This window comes from Ochlerotatus camptorhynchus, unplaced genomic scaffold (assembly GCF_037179485.1).
Source record: "Ochlerotatus camptorhynchus isolate MF236.1 unplaced genomic scaffold, CSIRO-AGI_Acam_v1.1 ptg000094l, whole genome shotgun sequence".
Lineage (NCBI taxonomy): Eukaryota > Metazoa > Arthropoda > Insecta > Diptera > Culicidae > Ochlerotatus > Ochlerotatus camptorhynchus.
Window position 1 is genome coordinate 3,190,852 of NW_027040584.1, and position 16,873 is coordinate 3,207,724.

At 44.2% G+C, this 16,873-nt stretch overlaps 2 protein-coding genes across 4 annotated transcripts in view; both read right to left on the reverse strand.

The window, feature by feature from the left end:
• Nucleotides 1-12,092, reverse strand: part of mud (mushroom body defect) — a 76,126-nt gene extending 64,034 nt beyond the window's left edge. For all 3 annotated transcript variants that reach the window (XM_065218823.1, XM_065218822.1, XM_065218824.1), the window contains exons 1-3: nt 11,814-12,092; nt 11,079-11,751; nt 10,801-11,015 (exon numbers count right to left, since the gene is read on the reverse strand). In XM_065218823.1, coding sequence (XP_065074895.1) covers nt 10,801-11,015; nt 11,079-11,751; nt 11,814-11,852 — 927 coding nt within the window. In that variant the 5' untranslated portion in view covers nt 11,853-12,092. The remainder of the gene's footprint in view (nt 1-10,800; nt 11,016-11,078; nt 11,752-11,813) is intronic.
• Nucleotides 12,093-13,845: 1,753 nt separating this feature from the next.
• LOC135698696 (DDB1- and CUL4-associated factor 13) lies at nt 13,846-15,373 on the reverse strand. Its single transcript, XM_065218775.1, has 2 exons — nt 14,915-15,373; nt 13,846-14,854 (listed from the first exon to the last, which is right to left on the reverse strand). Exons 1-2 carry the CDS (start codon nt 15,280-15,282, stop codon nt 13,882-13,884), a joined length of 1,341 nt encoding a protein of 446 aa, XP_065074847.1. The 5' UTR covers nt 15,283-15,373; the 3' UTR covers nt 13,846-13,881.
• Nucleotides 15,374-16,873: the final 1,500 nt, after the last annotated feature.

Sequence of the window (16,873 nt, forward strand, 5' to 3'; positions counted from 1 at the left end):
AAATCGCTGTCGTAGCCACTGACAGCAGACAGGCCGGAAAAATATTTTCCTAATGAGATCGAGGTGCCATGAGCTTGGATAGTAGGTGGAGTAGACCGCCACTCAGAGCGTTGACGCGATTCCACAATTCACTCGACGATTGGGATTCGTCGATTGAATCCAAGAAATCCATCCAGCTAGATCGCTTTGCGTCACGGATCACCTGTCTGCACGAGAGATAGCGTTCTCGGTAAAACTTCAGCGCTTCCTCCCTACCAGGGTCGCCTAAGGCGAGACGCTTGAGCCGGCGTAAAGCTTTGCGTCGCGCTTTCACCGCGCATTTGGTATCCTCGTTCCACCAGGTACGCTATCCGTCCTTGGGATAGATACTGTTGCAGCTTCGTAGAGTACTTCCGTGAAACTCGAGATGTCATTCGGATCGCGTTGCTGAAGGTGAGCGTCAGATTTCTCCCTGAAGGCGTCCCAGTTGGCTTCCTCGTAGCGCCGTTCTTAAGGCGAACGCCAACGATTGGTAGGTCGGTTTGGAGGTCAAGAACTTGGTGTGAAATGCTCCTAAGCACCCCGATGGCTACGGAGTGCCTGAAGTTGCCGCAGCGCTTGTAGCTCCAATCGTATCTCCCTCTCAGCGAACGATTGAAATTCTCCCGTGATTTCGCTAGCTTCGACGTCGCTCGACGAAATTTATTGCCGACCACCAAAGATTCAGAAGAAAAGAGGACTTTAATTAACTCTTGATTCTTGCATTTACTCGAAGGAGCGCATCAAAGGATTTATTTTTGTGTTGGTCACAGCTGGACGTACCAATCTACTCGAAGGCATCATTTTGTCAGACGTAATTTGGTGTAAAATCTATTAAGAGATCCATTTGGAGGTTAAATTTGGCAACAACTGACAACGTTTAGGCCGTTCGCAATGCTGAGTTTCAAAATTGTTTCCAACTACTCGACAGTGCTAAAATTTAAAACTGCAACATGATCAGCGCTACGCACAGTTATAAAAGGTGTTTGGTATTCATCCCTACATATGTGTGCGTGCAGAGTTAGTTTGCGTCGGTGATTTTAGCATGAATTTGATTACCTGGCGGCCTTTGGAATAATTTCTGAGCAACCTGGCATGGCACTTGATTTGAATTTTTAGTCAGTAGATGTTGAAACCATTGGGCACAAGATCCGATACCCCTGCCCGAGGTGATAACGACGTACTCTATCAGCAGTGAAGAACGTTGGTTCGTTGACAGCCGGATGAGTGAAGATAGAGAAGAAGAAGAAGTAAACGTCAAGAACAAAAACAAAAGTGTGAAAGGACAGAAGTCAGATTATTCTTTGATCGCAAATGTTAATGATTTTGATAATAAATTTGTGAAATCCTGTATAATTTAAATTTGATAGCTACCTGAACCGTTCCTGTTTATTCGGTAAGGCCTCTAAATTATAATTAAAATGAAATTGATTGCTAATTGTTTCGGTAATGTAGGTCGATAAAAAAGTCTTTGTACTGGAGTTCGGCACACGCTTTCACGTTGTGAAAAATATATTGAAAAACTAAAATCTGTAAGTAAATATTAAGGTGCTGGAACAACAATACTTATAACAAGATTAAATATTACAGTTTGTGCTGCTACAGAAACTTAGTTTTTTTCTACAAGAACTCCGAACAATTTCTCAAAAGATTTTAACTTCACTTTCGAGATGGATCACGGCTGTGGAAAGTGCAACAATCCCGACGACGACGACATGGTTGCTTGCGATCTCTGTGAAGTTTGGTATCATTTGGATTGTGTAGGAGAATCTCCGGGAGTGGCAGACCGGAACTTTGTGTGCCCCAAGTGCACCGGCAAGAAGGAGAAAAAAGGAAAAAAAGGGAAAAGCTGACGCTACCGTGCCCAACAAATCCGACAAAACTCTAGTGTCGAAAGGTTCAAAGCCATCCGAGCCCGAGAAAAATCCTAATCCCGAGCATGATCCAGAAATTGTTGAACAGGATAATGAAAGCAATGGTGCACCCGAAGAAGACGAAACCGATGAATCGCGCAGGCAAGCGGATTTTGACCGTTTGGAGTAGGAAATGTTGCGGAAGGTGAGGCTATTGGAGCATGAAAGGGCACTGAAGGAGAAGCGTTTGGAATTGGAAGCAAAATTGCAGCAAAAAAAAGCTGGATCAGGAACGGGAATTGAGGAACAGGAAGTTGGAGCAACAACGCGAAATGTACCGCATTCAGTTGGAGGAAGAAACAGATTTTCTAAACCAGCAGGACGCACTACGGACACAATTCCAAAGGTTAAAACATAAATTGCAGTCCGTTAACCAGAAGGAAACTACTAAGGATAAGAATACTGGTGCTGACGGTGCCCCGGCGAATAGCAGTCAGAAAAATAAAACGGTTTTCGATTGGCAAGAGACACCAAAATGCATTCCGAATTCGAAGCTGAAGATAATTCCCGAGAAAAAGGATCCCTTGCCGAGTACTAGTGAGGAAGAGGAATCGGCGGCCGAATCTTCGGTCGAGTCAGATGCTAGCGAGCCTGAGCCAACACCATCGAGCAAGCTGAAGATTAAATCCCATGCGTCCCACGGGTCGGGGCCAACCAAAGGTCAGGTGGCTGCCCGTCAGGTATTGTCAAAGAAACTTCCGATCTTCAGCGGTAAGGTGGAGGAATGGCCGCTTTTCTTCAGTAGCTACGTCAACTCTACGGAGGCATGTGGATTTACGGATGTGGAGAATCTAGTGCGGCTTCAGGAATGCCTCAAAGGTCATGCCCTGGATTCAGTAAGAAGCCGGTTGCTGCTTCCGAAAGCCGTACCTCAAGTGATTGAGACTTTGCGCATGCTGTACGGACGTCCAGAACAGCTCATTCATACTTTGTTGAACAAGGTAAGACGAACGGACCCACCGCGAGTTGATCGTCTCGAGACGTTCATACCCTTCGGAATGGCAGTGCAGGAGTTATGCGACCACTTGGAGGCAGCAGAGTTGCACAACCATTTAGTGAATCCCGTTTTGATTCAAGAGTTGGTCGACAAACTTCCGGCTGCAACAAAACGGGAATGAGTACACTACAAACGTACTGCTCTGAACGTAACGCTTCGGACGTTCGCGGATTTTGCGTCAGGCATTGTGTCTGAGGCGAGTGAGGTGACATTGTGCGTCGAGGTACGAGGTTCAGCCAAATTTGATAAGCCGAAGGGGAAAGATAAGGGCTTCATTCATGCGCATAGTGCAGAGTCTGCAGCTACGTTACCACCAGTTAGCCCTTGTCGTGTGTGTAAGACGGCTGGTCATCGTACACGGAATTGCGAAGAGTTTCGTCGCTTGAGTCCGGGAGAAAGGGTGAAAATGATGGAACGATGGAGACTATGCGAGCGATGTTTAAACGAGCATACGGGCTGGTGTCGTTTCAAAATCACATGCAACGTCGGAAATTGTCGTCAACAACACCATCCGTTGGTACATCGTGAGGCTGATGCTGGCCCTCAAGTCAATCGCCTCAACCAAGGACAACTGCATACGCATCTGGATGGAAAGCTACCGGTGCTTTTCAGAATCGTGCCTGTAACACTATATAGTGGACGTAGATCGATCTCCACTTTTGCTTATCTCGACGAAGGATCTTCCATGACGCTCGTCGAAGAGAGCATTGTACGTGAACTGGGTACACGTGGCAACCCACAACCCTTGACGCTGCAATGGACGGGTAATATCGTGCGCCGAGAATCATCGTCGGAGTGCGTATCATTGAAGGTAGCAAGCGAAGCGGGCAATCGTCTGGATCTGAAGGATGCGCATACTGTGAAGAAGCTATATCTGCCGAAACAGCGAGCTGATTTTCGGCAAATCTCCAATCAATACCAGCATTTGCGAGGATTGTATGCGGCTAATCACACCGGGGAGGAACCAAAGGTTTTGATCGGCCTCAACAATGCATTTCTGCTCGCGCCCTCAGAGTCGAGAGTTGGGAATGCCAACGAGCCGATTGCCGTTCGATCACATTTGGGTTGGACAATCTACGGGCCGAGAGGAACTGGACCATCAACGGGGTTTGTTGGTTACCACGATGGATATACTAACCAGGAATTGCACGAAAAGATGCGGGAGTTTTTCATGACGCAAGAACCACGAACTATAGTGAGCAAGCTTCCAGAATCAGCTGACGATCGAAGAGCACGCGAGTTGCTGGAAAATACTACAGTCAAAATCGACGGTCGTTATGAAACTGGTCTTCTTTGGAAGGCAGAGGACGTGAATCTGCCGGACAGTTACGGTATGGCATACAAACGACTTCAGGGTTTGGAGCGGCGTCTCTCGAAGGACCCAGATCTCTACGAGAAAGTGAAGCAGAAGATCGAAGAATACCAAGCAAAAAGCTACGCGCATAAAGCAACGCCGGAAGAACTGGCAACAGCGGATCCCAGCAGGGTTTGGTACTTACCACTCAGTGTGGTCGTGAACCCGAAAAAACCAGGAAAAAATCGGCTGGTGTTCGACGCAGCGGCGCAAGTGGACGGCGTTTCATTAAACTCGATGCTTCTCGTGGGTCCAGATCTGTTAACAGCCCTTGATGCAGTAGTTCAGCAATTTCGCGAGCGACCGGTGGCATTGGGAGGTGACATTCGCGAAATGTATCACCAATTCCTAATGAAGGCAGAAGATAAGAACGTGCTCCGTTTCTTGTTCCGGTCGAACCCCAAGGTTAATCCCGAAGTATACTTGATGGATGTAGCCATTTTTGGGTCAGCGTGTTCCCCGGCATCTGCACAGTACATTAAAAACCTCAACGCATCCCAATACGCTGATCGATTTCCGGTGGCAGCGAGCGCCATCATTCGGAAGCATTATGTAGACTACTACCTTGACTGCGCGGATACTACGGAGGAAGCAATCGAACGAGCGCAACAAGTTCGATACATCCACAGCCAGGCCGGCCTAGAAATCCGGAACTGGGTTTCAAACTCTATGGGAGAATCAATCTCGAAAGAGGGAGTGTCACTGAACAGCGGCAAGGACGAAGCAAGTGAACGAGTTCTGGGGATCATCTGGCGACCAGGCGACGACGTATTTACTTTTTCGACAACAATGCGTAGTGACCTGATGCTGTACATGACGACTGCTAAACGACCCACTAAGCGGATTATCCTGAGTTGCATCATGAGCCTTTTCGATCCTCTGGGACTATTGTCGCCATTCACCGTTCATGGAAAAGGTCTACTGCAAGATACCTGGCGTTCCGGTTGTGCATGGGACGAACAAGTGAATGACGAATACTACGCAAAATGGTCCCGATTGAGAGCAGCGTTTCCCATCATCGAGAACGTCGAAATTCCCCGCTGCTATCTACGAGGTGCTCCATCATCAGTCTACGAAACATTGGAGGTCCACGTATTTCTAGACGCCAGTCAGGAGTATTACGGCTGCGCAGTCTACTTCCGTATCACTCATCTTGGGAAGTCGATATGTTCTCTGGTGGCGGCGAAAACCAAGGTAGGTCCTTTAAAACCATTGTCCATTCCCCGAATGGAACTACTTGCAGCTACGCTCGGTGTTCACCTACTTAATACTACGGTCGCAAATCATGAACTGAAGGTAGGGAGGCGGTTTTTGTGGACGGATTCCTCAACAGTGCTACACTGGTTAGCGGAAGATCCAAGGAAGTACAAACCGCTTGTCGCTTACCGTATTGGTGAAATTCTCCAAGGTACGAGTCTGAACGAATGGCACTATGTACGCAGTAAACTGAATATTGCTGATATTCTTACGAAATGGAAAAGCGGTACCTTTCTAGAATCTGATGGACCTTGGTTCTGTGGCCCGGAGTTCCTTCAACATCCGGAAGAAGATTGGCCAGCACATAATCGTCCACCACCGAATAGCAACCTAGAGCTGAGAGTTTGTCATCTGTTCCATACAATAGTGGAGAACTTACCGTTCGTCGATGTCACCCGGGTGTCTAAATGGAATATTTTGGTGCGGGCTGTATGCTGTGTCATACGGTTCATTTCAAACTGCCGCCGGAGGGTGCAACGAATGCCGATAGAAACGTTGACTGTTCCGGGACTATCAAAATACGTACAACGCCCAGTTTGTTCCATCGACGCCCCGCTTAAACAAGAGGAATATGAGATTGCTGAGCAGGTAATCTGGAAGCAGGCACAACGAGAGTGTTACAAGGATGAAGTGGCCACATTGGAGAAGAATCAGGAACTGCTGCCAGAAGAATGGCTGCGGATCGAGAAGTCAAGTCAGCTATATAAACAAAGTCCGTTCCTCGACGAGTATGGAGTTCTACGTATGGAAGGACGGACTAGATTAGCAGAATTCGTACCGTTCGATACTCGTTTTCCCATCATACTTCCAAGGAATCACATCATCACCTATCGTCTTATCGAATCATATCATGAACGTTTTGGGCACGGCAACAAAGAAACCGTGTTCAACAAGATACGACAGCGTTTTTCGATCCCGAAGCTAAGGGCATATGTTGCCAAGGTAATGAAGAATTGTCAGTGGTGTAAGGTACGCAAAACCAGACCGGAGATTCCTCGAATGGCTCCACTGCCGGCCGAACGACTCGTACCGTTTGTTAAGCTGTTCAGCTACGTTGGGGTCGATTATTTTGGTCCCATAGATGTCACTGTCGTTCGAAGAACAGAAAAAAGGTGGATTGTCCTGTTCACATGCCTGAATATTCGGGCAGTCCACCTGGAGGTAGCGTACCGTTTGAACGCTGAATCATGCATCATGGCCATTCGTCGGTTCGTGGTGCGGAGGGGACCACCGATTGTTATCTTCTCCGATAACGGTACTAATCTGAAGGCAGCAAACAAGGAGCTGCAAGAACAGATTCAGCGCAAGGATGTTGCGTGCGCAAACGTCTTCACCAACGCAAAAACTCGGTGGAGCTTCAACCCCCCCTCTGCGCCACACATGGGAGGCGTATGGGAGCGCATGGTTCGCTCAGTAAAGGAGATGATGTCGACGCTCAGCAACGGACAGTGACTGAACGATGAGATATTGCTCACGGTGATCTCGGAAGCGGAGGAGATAGTCAATGCCAGGCCACTTGTCTACGTGCCGCAAGACTCGGATACAGGAGAAGCTATAACACCTAATCATTTTCTACGTGGTACTTCGTCAGGACTTAAGGATCCATCCATCGCACCGACAAATGAAGCGGAAGCATTGCGCAACACATATCAACGTTCGCAGATCATCGCCGATAAACTATGGAAGCGTTGGCTCAGCGAGTATTTACCATCGTTGAATGCTCGTTCAAAGTGGTTGGAAGAGTCCAGGCCATTAGCACCTAGGGACTTGGTTTTCGTGGTAGACGACCACGGACGCAACGGTTGGATTCGTGGTAAAGTCGAGGAAGTCATCCAAGGCAGAGATGGGCGCATAAGGCAGGCTAAGGTGCGCACATCGACTGGAGTGTACAGAAGACCGGTGAGCAAACTGGCTTTGATCGAGGTGAAGGTGTCCAGTAAATCTCGCCGGGAACCTGGTTCCGGACAAGGTTTACGGGTCGGGGAATTGTTGAAACCATTGGGCACAAGATCCGATACCCCTGCCCGAGGTGAAACCGACGTACTCTATCAGCAGTGAAGAACGTTGGTTCGTTGACAGCCGGATGAGTGAAGATAGAGAAGAAGAAGAAGAAGTAAACGTCAAGAACAAAAACAAAAGTGTGAAAGGACAGAAGTCAGATTATTCTTTGATCGCAAATGTTAATGATTTTGATAATAAATTTGTGAAATCCTGTATAATTTAAATTTGATCGCTATCTGAACCCGTTCCTGTTTATTCGGTAAGGCCTCTAAATTATAATTAAAATGAAATTGATTGCTAATTGTTTTGGTAATGTAGGTCGATAAAAAAGTCTTTGTACTGGAGTTCGGCACACGCTTTCACGTTGTGAAAAATATATTGAAAAACTAAAATCTGTAAGTAAATATTAAGGTGCTGGAACAACAATACTTATAACAAGATTAAATATTACAGTTTGAGCTGTGACTACACGAGCTGCTACAGAAACTTAGTTTTTTTCTACAAGAACTCCGAACAGTAGAAGATCTTCAGAATAATTAATCATCCAGAAGTATTGAAAAAAAAAATACCAGCAGATCTTTGGACAAAAATAGAAGCCATCTGGTTTCCTGAGAGAATATCCGAAAAACATTATTTCAATTGTTGGCCAGTTTGGGATCTTCAGAATAGTCAACCGATTGTCTTCAGAATAGTACCTGGATGGCTTGAAAAAAAAAAACCCTGAGTGCCTGTTGAAGATCTCTGATTACCTGAAGGGTTATGAAATAATTTCTAAGTCGCTTGGTATAAGACAATATCTTAGGGATGTGATTTGATTATCGAATGATTTGCTTTGAAACAATGTCTGAGTAACCGGTATCATGGCTGAATACCTGAGAGACGTGATTTAAATTGTTGGACAGTTGAAGATCTTCAGAATAATATATTGTGATTCACCTGGCATCATGAGAGAATATCTGGGAGATGTTGTTTGAATTATTGGACAGTTTGAAAAATTAGTAACTGACCAGCCTTGAAAAAGTAACCTGAGGTTATCATGGGGGTCTCTGATCACCTGAAGGTCTTCGGAATAATTTCTGAGCAACCTGGTATTATGAGAGAACATCTAATAAACGTGATTTGAATTGTTGGATGGTTAAAGATCTTTAGAATAATATCTTAGAATACCTTAAGTTCGTTGGAATTATTTCTGAGCAGCCTGGTATCATATCTGAGTATATGTATATAAAAGACGCAAGCTCTTGCATGACATTCTGTGAAAATCCAGAAATTCCATGAAGTTCTATACTATGAAAGACCCAGAACTTCTATGCTGATCCCCGATCATTTATGAAATACCTCTCACTTCTATGAAATTACCTGAACTTCAATGATACTCCCTGAAACTTTTTTTTTAAATACAATTTCCGTCAAGTTTACTATTCTCTTTCAAGTGCTCAGATTTATTTGGGAAGCTCTTCGTAATTTTATGACGTCTAATTCGGAATGACTCGTCAGGTGACAAATATTTAATAATTAAACGTGGCGTGTTGAGTGGTGGTCAAGTAGGTCCCTGGATTCTAGAAAGTTCATCAGTCGCCTATTTACCATCCTTTCCACGATTTTGGAGGCACAACATGTAAGGGACATCGGCCTGAAATCACTAGCTTGTCTGCCTGGCTTTCTTTGCTTGAGGATCGGGACCACGAGACTGTGCTTCCAATCCTGAGACAGGGAGTTGTGCAGCCACTCCTGGTTGATTAGATCTAGAAGCCTGCGTCTTCCTTCTGGTGGTAGATTCCGGAGCAAAGGATAGCCCACCTTGTCCGGACCCGCAGAATTGCCTTTAGCCTTTGATAAGGCTAGAGCGAGCTAGTTCATCCGGAAGGGTTCGTTTATTTCCGGCACAATTGTTTCCTCTGGAATTGGCATGCTGGCTATGGGGGGTGTCGAAGCAACTTTTTTTTTTTCCTACGGAAGCGTTCTTCGTAGCCTTCTATGGCTGATAGAGAGGCGAAAAGTATTATCCAAGCACATCGGCAATAGTATCTGAATCGCGGGTAATTCCTCCTTCATATTTAAGTGCGATTCCCCGGTTTTTTTTTCTCCACCCACTTAAAGCATTAACCTTTTCCCACAGATCAGCTGCCGATTGGTTTGGGCTGATTTCGTTGAGAAAGTTCCCCAACTTTGGACTTTTGCTTCTCGTATAGTTTGCCGACATCGATGAAAAGGATCGATCAATGTAGATAGGATCTATTGAAAAGTGAAGCTTTGCCCTAAGGCTAAATGCTCCTAATATAACTAGAATTCTGACAGGTATGCATCTATCAGCAGTTCGACACACCACGTAACGTCAGAAAAGGTAACCAACACGCATTTGATTACAGTCGAGGGGTGACTGAGTTGCAATTATTACATTCGAAAAATATAATGTAATACATTAATTACAATCAAGGACAAAAGTTGTGCACATTGCTTAGGTCTGTAGATACCTATGGGAACAAGAAAATTAGTTTTTCAAATTTGTGTGTAGAGTCCGGTGTCTTCCAGGAAGCACATCAAGGCAGATTCGTATGATGGATCTTTACTAAGATCTTCTCGCACTCCATCGTGGATACCATCGATACATCGATAGGCCTCATACTTCGGACAATTCACAAGTATGTGTTCTACTGATTGTTGTATCTGGCATGTATCGCACCGTGTGTGTCTGTCTGGTACTATGGAGTAGTCATGGGTGCCTCGATTGTGACCCGTTCTTAGCCTCGATAGGATTCGTCGGTCTTTCCAGTGGGGCTGATCGGTCCATTTCCTGATGTCGCCCTTCACCTTTGGCAAAAATTAGTTGCCTTTTAGGACGCCGGCAATCGTGTCTCCGGAAAAAAACAAATGAGTGAACTACATTTAAAAATACAGTATATGTATTTGACAGAAGTCGATTCGATTAGCGTTCTTCGACTCAGTCCATGTCCCAAGTGTGGTCAATTTTGAGCATATCGAGCAATGCGTGAATTTTTAACAAGCAAAAATAAAATTTTCTATCAGTTCCTCGTACATTTTCCATTTCCACACTCTTTAAAATTCTCCCGCAAATCCAGATCGTAACCGAAATCGTTCAAATTTGGCACAGTTGGTGGGGACCTCAATACCAAGCTAAAGAGCATAGGAGAGCAGGGGGCTATATGATTAAATCGCAACGTTTTCCAATGAATAGACTTTTCGATGTTGACGACGTAGTTTAGCGCGCTACTTGAAATGTAATAACAAACTCTACTCACCATCTCCGTTGCATTCTTGTAATTTTCGCCGACGGTTTCCAGCTCGATTTTAAACCTATCGAGCGCTTCCTCCTTCTCGGCCAGCTGCCGTTCTATGCGGGCCACCTTATGATCGGTGCTCCGCTGTTTGTTAGGCGACTCATTTTCACGATTGCTCGCCTGCAGCTCCGTGCGTAGCTCCCGGATCTCCTTCACATGTTGGCGCTTTTCCTCCACTGTAAGAAGGCGGACGCGAATCGTTTACAATCGACCCTTGACTGGATACAAGATATACTTACATAATTTATCATTCTTGTCCTGCAGCTGCTTCAGCTGCACCTCCAGGTATCCTTTGTCGTAGTTCTCCGCCTCCAGCTGCGCCTTGAGCTCCTTCAGCTGCTTGGTTTTCTCGTCCAAGATGATCGTCCTGGGCGTAGGCGGTGAAATTTTTGGCGGTTGCCTATTCAACCGCAACGGACTGTCCAGGACGTCACTGCTGGAGGTTAACCGAGAGGGCATGCTCAGTTGCTCAGCACGCTGCGGAGGAGTCGTTTCCGGAGGTAACATAGTCTGCGGCATCGCGTCCTGAATTGCTTGCCGAATCATCATCCGGTCGACTTCCTTCCGCTGATGCGCGGCCTCCCACATGGACTTGAGAAACGCCGTCACGGCATACTGCTGTGGCTTGTCGAAGCCGTTGCAAATCTGCTGGAAGAACCGTTCCGAGTGACGGACGCAGGAGAAGAACAGCAGCAGGGAAAAGATGTAGAAATGGTCCGGAGCAGCGATCTGCCCCGTTTCTGTCAGGTACAGTTCGTAGTGCGGAAAGTGCTCCTTGAGAAAGCTGATAATGCCATCTTCCGGAAGCGACACCACCGACTGCATTCGCGAGCGGAACTGCCGGTAGAACTCTTCGACGCTGCACTGTTCGATGCTTTCGCACTCGCAGTTGATGAGGCGGGAATCTTTGACCTGGTGATGAATTTAGTGGGTGATGTTCTCTATTATTAAATTTCATGTTGATGGTTACGTACCCATTGTAGTAAGACCCGGGACCACCGGAGTCCGTCCATGTTTTTTTTTCGCTTTCCACCTCGACTAAAACAATCACAACGCAAAAGCCAACGGACAAAATTCTGCTGCTACACTCAACACTACACTCTGATGGACATTGAAGTTTCGTTCGATTTACCCCGAATACCACGCATAAAGTTTCGCTTTTCACCAACAATAAAGGCAATTTTCACAGTTTTTTTTCGATTGCAAAATTTTGCTGCAACTTATCACGGCTTTTTCCGTTGTGTTTCGGTGGACTGTCTCGTAATCTTCGCAACCTCGCAGAGTGGCTTCAAAAATGGCGCTCCCGAAAGGCACTCACGTGGGTGAGTGACCATTGACGTACCGGGTGAGTGTTTCTTGTCGAGAAGGGCTCGTTTAGTAGCTCAACTGAAATTCGAAATGCTTAACAGTACATTCCCGTCAATCCGGCAATCCTTTTGGGTAGAAATATTTTGTCAAATTTTGTTTTGAATTTATTTGCGATCAGATTTGTAAATACATAGTATTTGCCACATAACTACCTTGACGTGACGTACACAATTCACCTATTTATAGTAACATCTACTATAGCATTCTAATTCTGAGCTGAAGCAACATTTGAAGGATTTCCTTTAACATTAGCGAAATATTTGACGTTTTCTTCTATTGAATTAGGGCCAATTTCATCACCACCGCTTAAGAATATGGTTAAACCAGGCTAAAAGATTTAAGCGCATTCAAATTAACCGGCCTTTGATCACTTAGCCAAGCAGTTTTGAGACGTCCTTCTACCAGAAATTTTTACATAATGAGGCAACAAATTTCAGAATATTTAATCATAGCATAAATAAAACCCTTCATTATTTTCAACTGATCGAATAGTGTCATCTGCCATTAATCACATCATTCAAGCAAAACACAAGTTTAAAATAGTTAGCGCTTTCGAACTTAAGGTAAATCGCTGTGGAAACCTTATTATTCTGATTGAGCGTTCTATCTGTTCTATCACCTCGAAATTACAAGAGCACAAAATAATGTCAGCTCCCAAAGAACATAGTAACAATGAAACTGGAACTCCGCACTTGCTGCAGAGCAGCAACCAGGGAGTTCATGAGTGAAGAAGCAACAGTGTACGAGATTTGTGGTCTGTAAAACTTTAAGTGCTAGAATATGTCAGCTATGATAACGACCATTTTTTTGAATTTTCAAGGAATCACCATGAGCAATTGACCACTTTGTCAAGCAGTTTTGGTGTGACTTTTTACCAACGATTTCACAAAACTGGACCAACTAATTTCTATTTTTTATGAAACGCACAAATGTTGGCTACTTTTCTCGAGGTTCTAGAAGAAAAAATCTCAAAATAATGTTTTATTTCAAAGCTCAAGTGGTAGTAAACGTCATTTTAACTGCTCGAATAAAGTGGTTAATTAACCACTTCATTCGAGTAGTTAAAATGAGAGTTAAAACTATGGTTACTACGACTCGAACTTCGAAATTAAATATTATTTTGAGATTTTGTCTGCTAGAACAACGAGAGAAGTAGCAGTAGTAGAAACCGCTGGAAGAATCCCGCCAAAACTGTTTGACAAAGTGGTCCATTAGGAATATACTGCCATGATCGCATAACAGTTCCATCTTTGCTTATTTTCCTATACATATGGGACTGTTATGCGATTATGGGTAGTATAATCCTAATCAATAAATACCGTAAATGAACGATAACCCAAATGGTAAAACTATTCCAAAAATGGTTTGAATGATCCCCCGAACGACGAATAACCATGCAAATTTGATTAGGGAAGTCGGTCAATTCATCAAAACAGTTGAAAGAAGATTTGTATGGTCTTATCGAAAACCCGGACTAATTTTGAAAACCGATATTAAAAAGACGTCTCATAAAGTATTATGTATTATTCTAATTCCTAGTGAAACTTATTCGAAGTGTCATGTGATTTTCTTTGTGAAAAAATCTCATTACTTCATACTGAAAAATTACTTTATTAATCATTATTTAATTCAAATTATCTCCAAGAAAGCAAACTCCTCCACTCAACCGAAACCTTAATGCTCCTCGCGGAGCACCTTCTTTTTGGTCTCCGGCACGTACGGCAAACTGCCGGGCTTGGAATTATTCCGCACATTCTCCTCCTTACGTTTGATTTTCTGTTTCTGTTCCTGTTGCTTCTGGCGCTCCTTGTACACCACCTTCGGCACGTGTCGGTGCCGGGCGATGCGCCGGATCTGTGGATGGGCAGCAAACTTCTCCTTCAGGGCTTCGTTGTACTTAAATGCTTGCTTCTCTCGCGGCTGCAGGGCACCCAGTTTCTCCGAGGCGCGAGCCTTCCACAGTCGAACGTTCATTTCATCCGATCCCGAGTAGATGTACTTGTTGTCCATGGACCATCCCACGCAGGTGACGTGCTGCATCCGCTTGGTGTGGTACACTTCGCGGCTGTTGGCCTTGTGGGCATCGAAGATTCGGATGGTTTTGTCGTAGCTTCCAGACACAAACTCTCGCCCAGTGGGAGCATAATCGACGCAAGTTACGGCCGACGTGTGTCCGTCGTGGATCTTTAGCGGATTTTTCAACCTACGCGTGTCGAATGTGTACAGATTGTAGTCCTCGCTGGCTACGGTGAAATAGAAGGCCTGCATCGGATTCCATGCCAGCTGGTTGGGTCTCAAAGTCATGACGATCTTTCGCAAAGGTTTCACTTCTCGCTGGTCGTAGAAAATGATACCACGATCGCTGCAGCAGGCCGCCAAGAGGGAAGTCTCAACCGGATTGTACTTCACGTCGTACAACGTGTCAACGCCCCACTGAAGAGTTCTCAGGGGCGAATTACGAGTTTCGTCCCAAATGTTACACGTCTCTCCGCACGTGGCAAAGAACGGTTCCTCGTAGTTGTGGGAAATCGATGTAATAACTGTTCTTCCCAGGATCGAATTAACTGGTTCGTGCGAAGTTTCATCACTATCAACCATCCCGGAATCCCACACGTTGATAGCCTTATCATCTCCGATTGTAAAAAACCTACAAGAATCCCAATCTTTAAAACATTTGTAAAAAAACAACCCCGAAACCCTAACTTACCTTGACCCGTCATTGGAGAACACGATTCCTCTTACGTACCCGCTGTGGCACAGAACACTCTGCGCGCATTCCTGGTTCGGAACGTCCCACAGCTTCACTTCCCCATCGTAGGAACCACTCAACAGCAGCGATAAGCTCTTCGGGTGTTTTGCCAGGGCCGAGATACCATCTTTGTGACCGTCCAGATTGCCCACGAAAGGCTTGGCGAAAACCCGTTCCAGTTTGGTTGCATTCAGCGCCCGGACATATTCGCGAGCTCCCTCGAACGGATGCAGCGAGGAATCGTAGTTCCGGAACACCTTATGAATGTCCTTTTTCGTTTCACGCACATAGTTGTCCGGATTGCGGCTGATCACTTTGACTTTCATTTTGCTTTGGCTAGTGTGAAATCATGGAATTCTGCTGGATTTTTCGTGGAGGAAAATGCCGAAAAATGTGAAAATGTAAAAAAGTGCGATTCGGCTGTTAGGAAAACAAAAACACAAACACGTTTAATTTTTGCGAATCGATCTGTCATAAAGCGCTCACGAGAACTCACGAAAAGAGAGAGAGATAGAGGTGCTCAAATTTGCTCTTACACTGAGAAACAAAATATCTCAAATTTAGGACTTTTACACACGCTAAGAAAAAGTCCCAAGATACCTTCCCGTAAAAAAAAATCCAATAAAAATACAATGATTTTCATTGTCATTGTAACCATGATATATGCTGTCAAAACATTGGACATTTTTGTCCATTACCATAAAATCACAACGAAATTCATGGTTGACAACAATGAAAATCATAATACTTGAGAAATTTACAGTAAAAAAGGGGGGTTGTTAAGCATCTTAACAATAAAAAAGTTGAAGGTTGTGTCCAAAGCACGACCGCATTGTTGACGTAGAAGTACGAGACTATTTTGCTGTTTCATTCAATAATATATAAATGAATAATAAATGGTTAAGAAAGTTAATCCGAAACTCTTGGAACCAAGGTTGCAAAGACTCATTTCAGCTAAAATAATGTTTTTCGGAATAATAAAACCAAAAGATGGTATGATGGCATGTTTTACTTGTAACTTACAAGAAGAGGTTACAAAGTATGCGTTGGAAACATAAAACCTGTAAATTTTGCTTTCTATGAGTCACAATCAGCGATTTGCTGATCGCTGAGTGAGTGAGTGAGTGAGTGAGTGAGTTTGTGAAAAATCGCTGATTGTGACTCTCATGAAGTGAAATAAACAGGTTTAGTATGTCAAACACATTCATTGAAACCTCTTCTTGTATCCTACCAATTCAAAATTTGATCATGGCATCTAATTATTTCATAATTTAGAAAAACATTGTTTTAGCTGAAATGAGTCTTTGCAACCTTGCTTGGAACATTCATTACAATTCACTTAAAATTATCTTTCTAATCCCCTCAGAATTCAATACTCTCGGAATTTCCTCATAAGAACTCTCTTTACATTCTTCTCAGAATTTATTTAGAATATTAATTAGAAATTAACCTGTAATCCTTTTTACAATCGTCATGTAATTTCACATAGAACCACCTAATAATTCTACTTTGATCTTAAACAATGGACTTGGCGTTGTAGTATTTCCAAAAACTCCATTGGAATTTGTTTCTTACATACCTTATTATCTCTAGACTTCATTATAAAATTTCATCTAAATTCCGTTGGAATTTTCATCAAAATTATCGAATAAGTTCTTCAAAGTGATTGTATCCGGAAAATCTAGTAGTTGAGATGATTATTATTTTCCAAAGAGAGGACGAGGCATATTTTTTCCCGTTTCATCATCGGAATTCACGGACTTCTCCCGGTGGTTTAGAATTTTCTGCTTTTTCCCGATTTCCCGGTTTACTGGTCACCCTGTGTCCAGTATACAATAGGTCTTATCCATCTGAATAACATTACTAGATATAGCAATATCCTATCTAGTCGAAACATAGTAAACGAAACTAACTCAG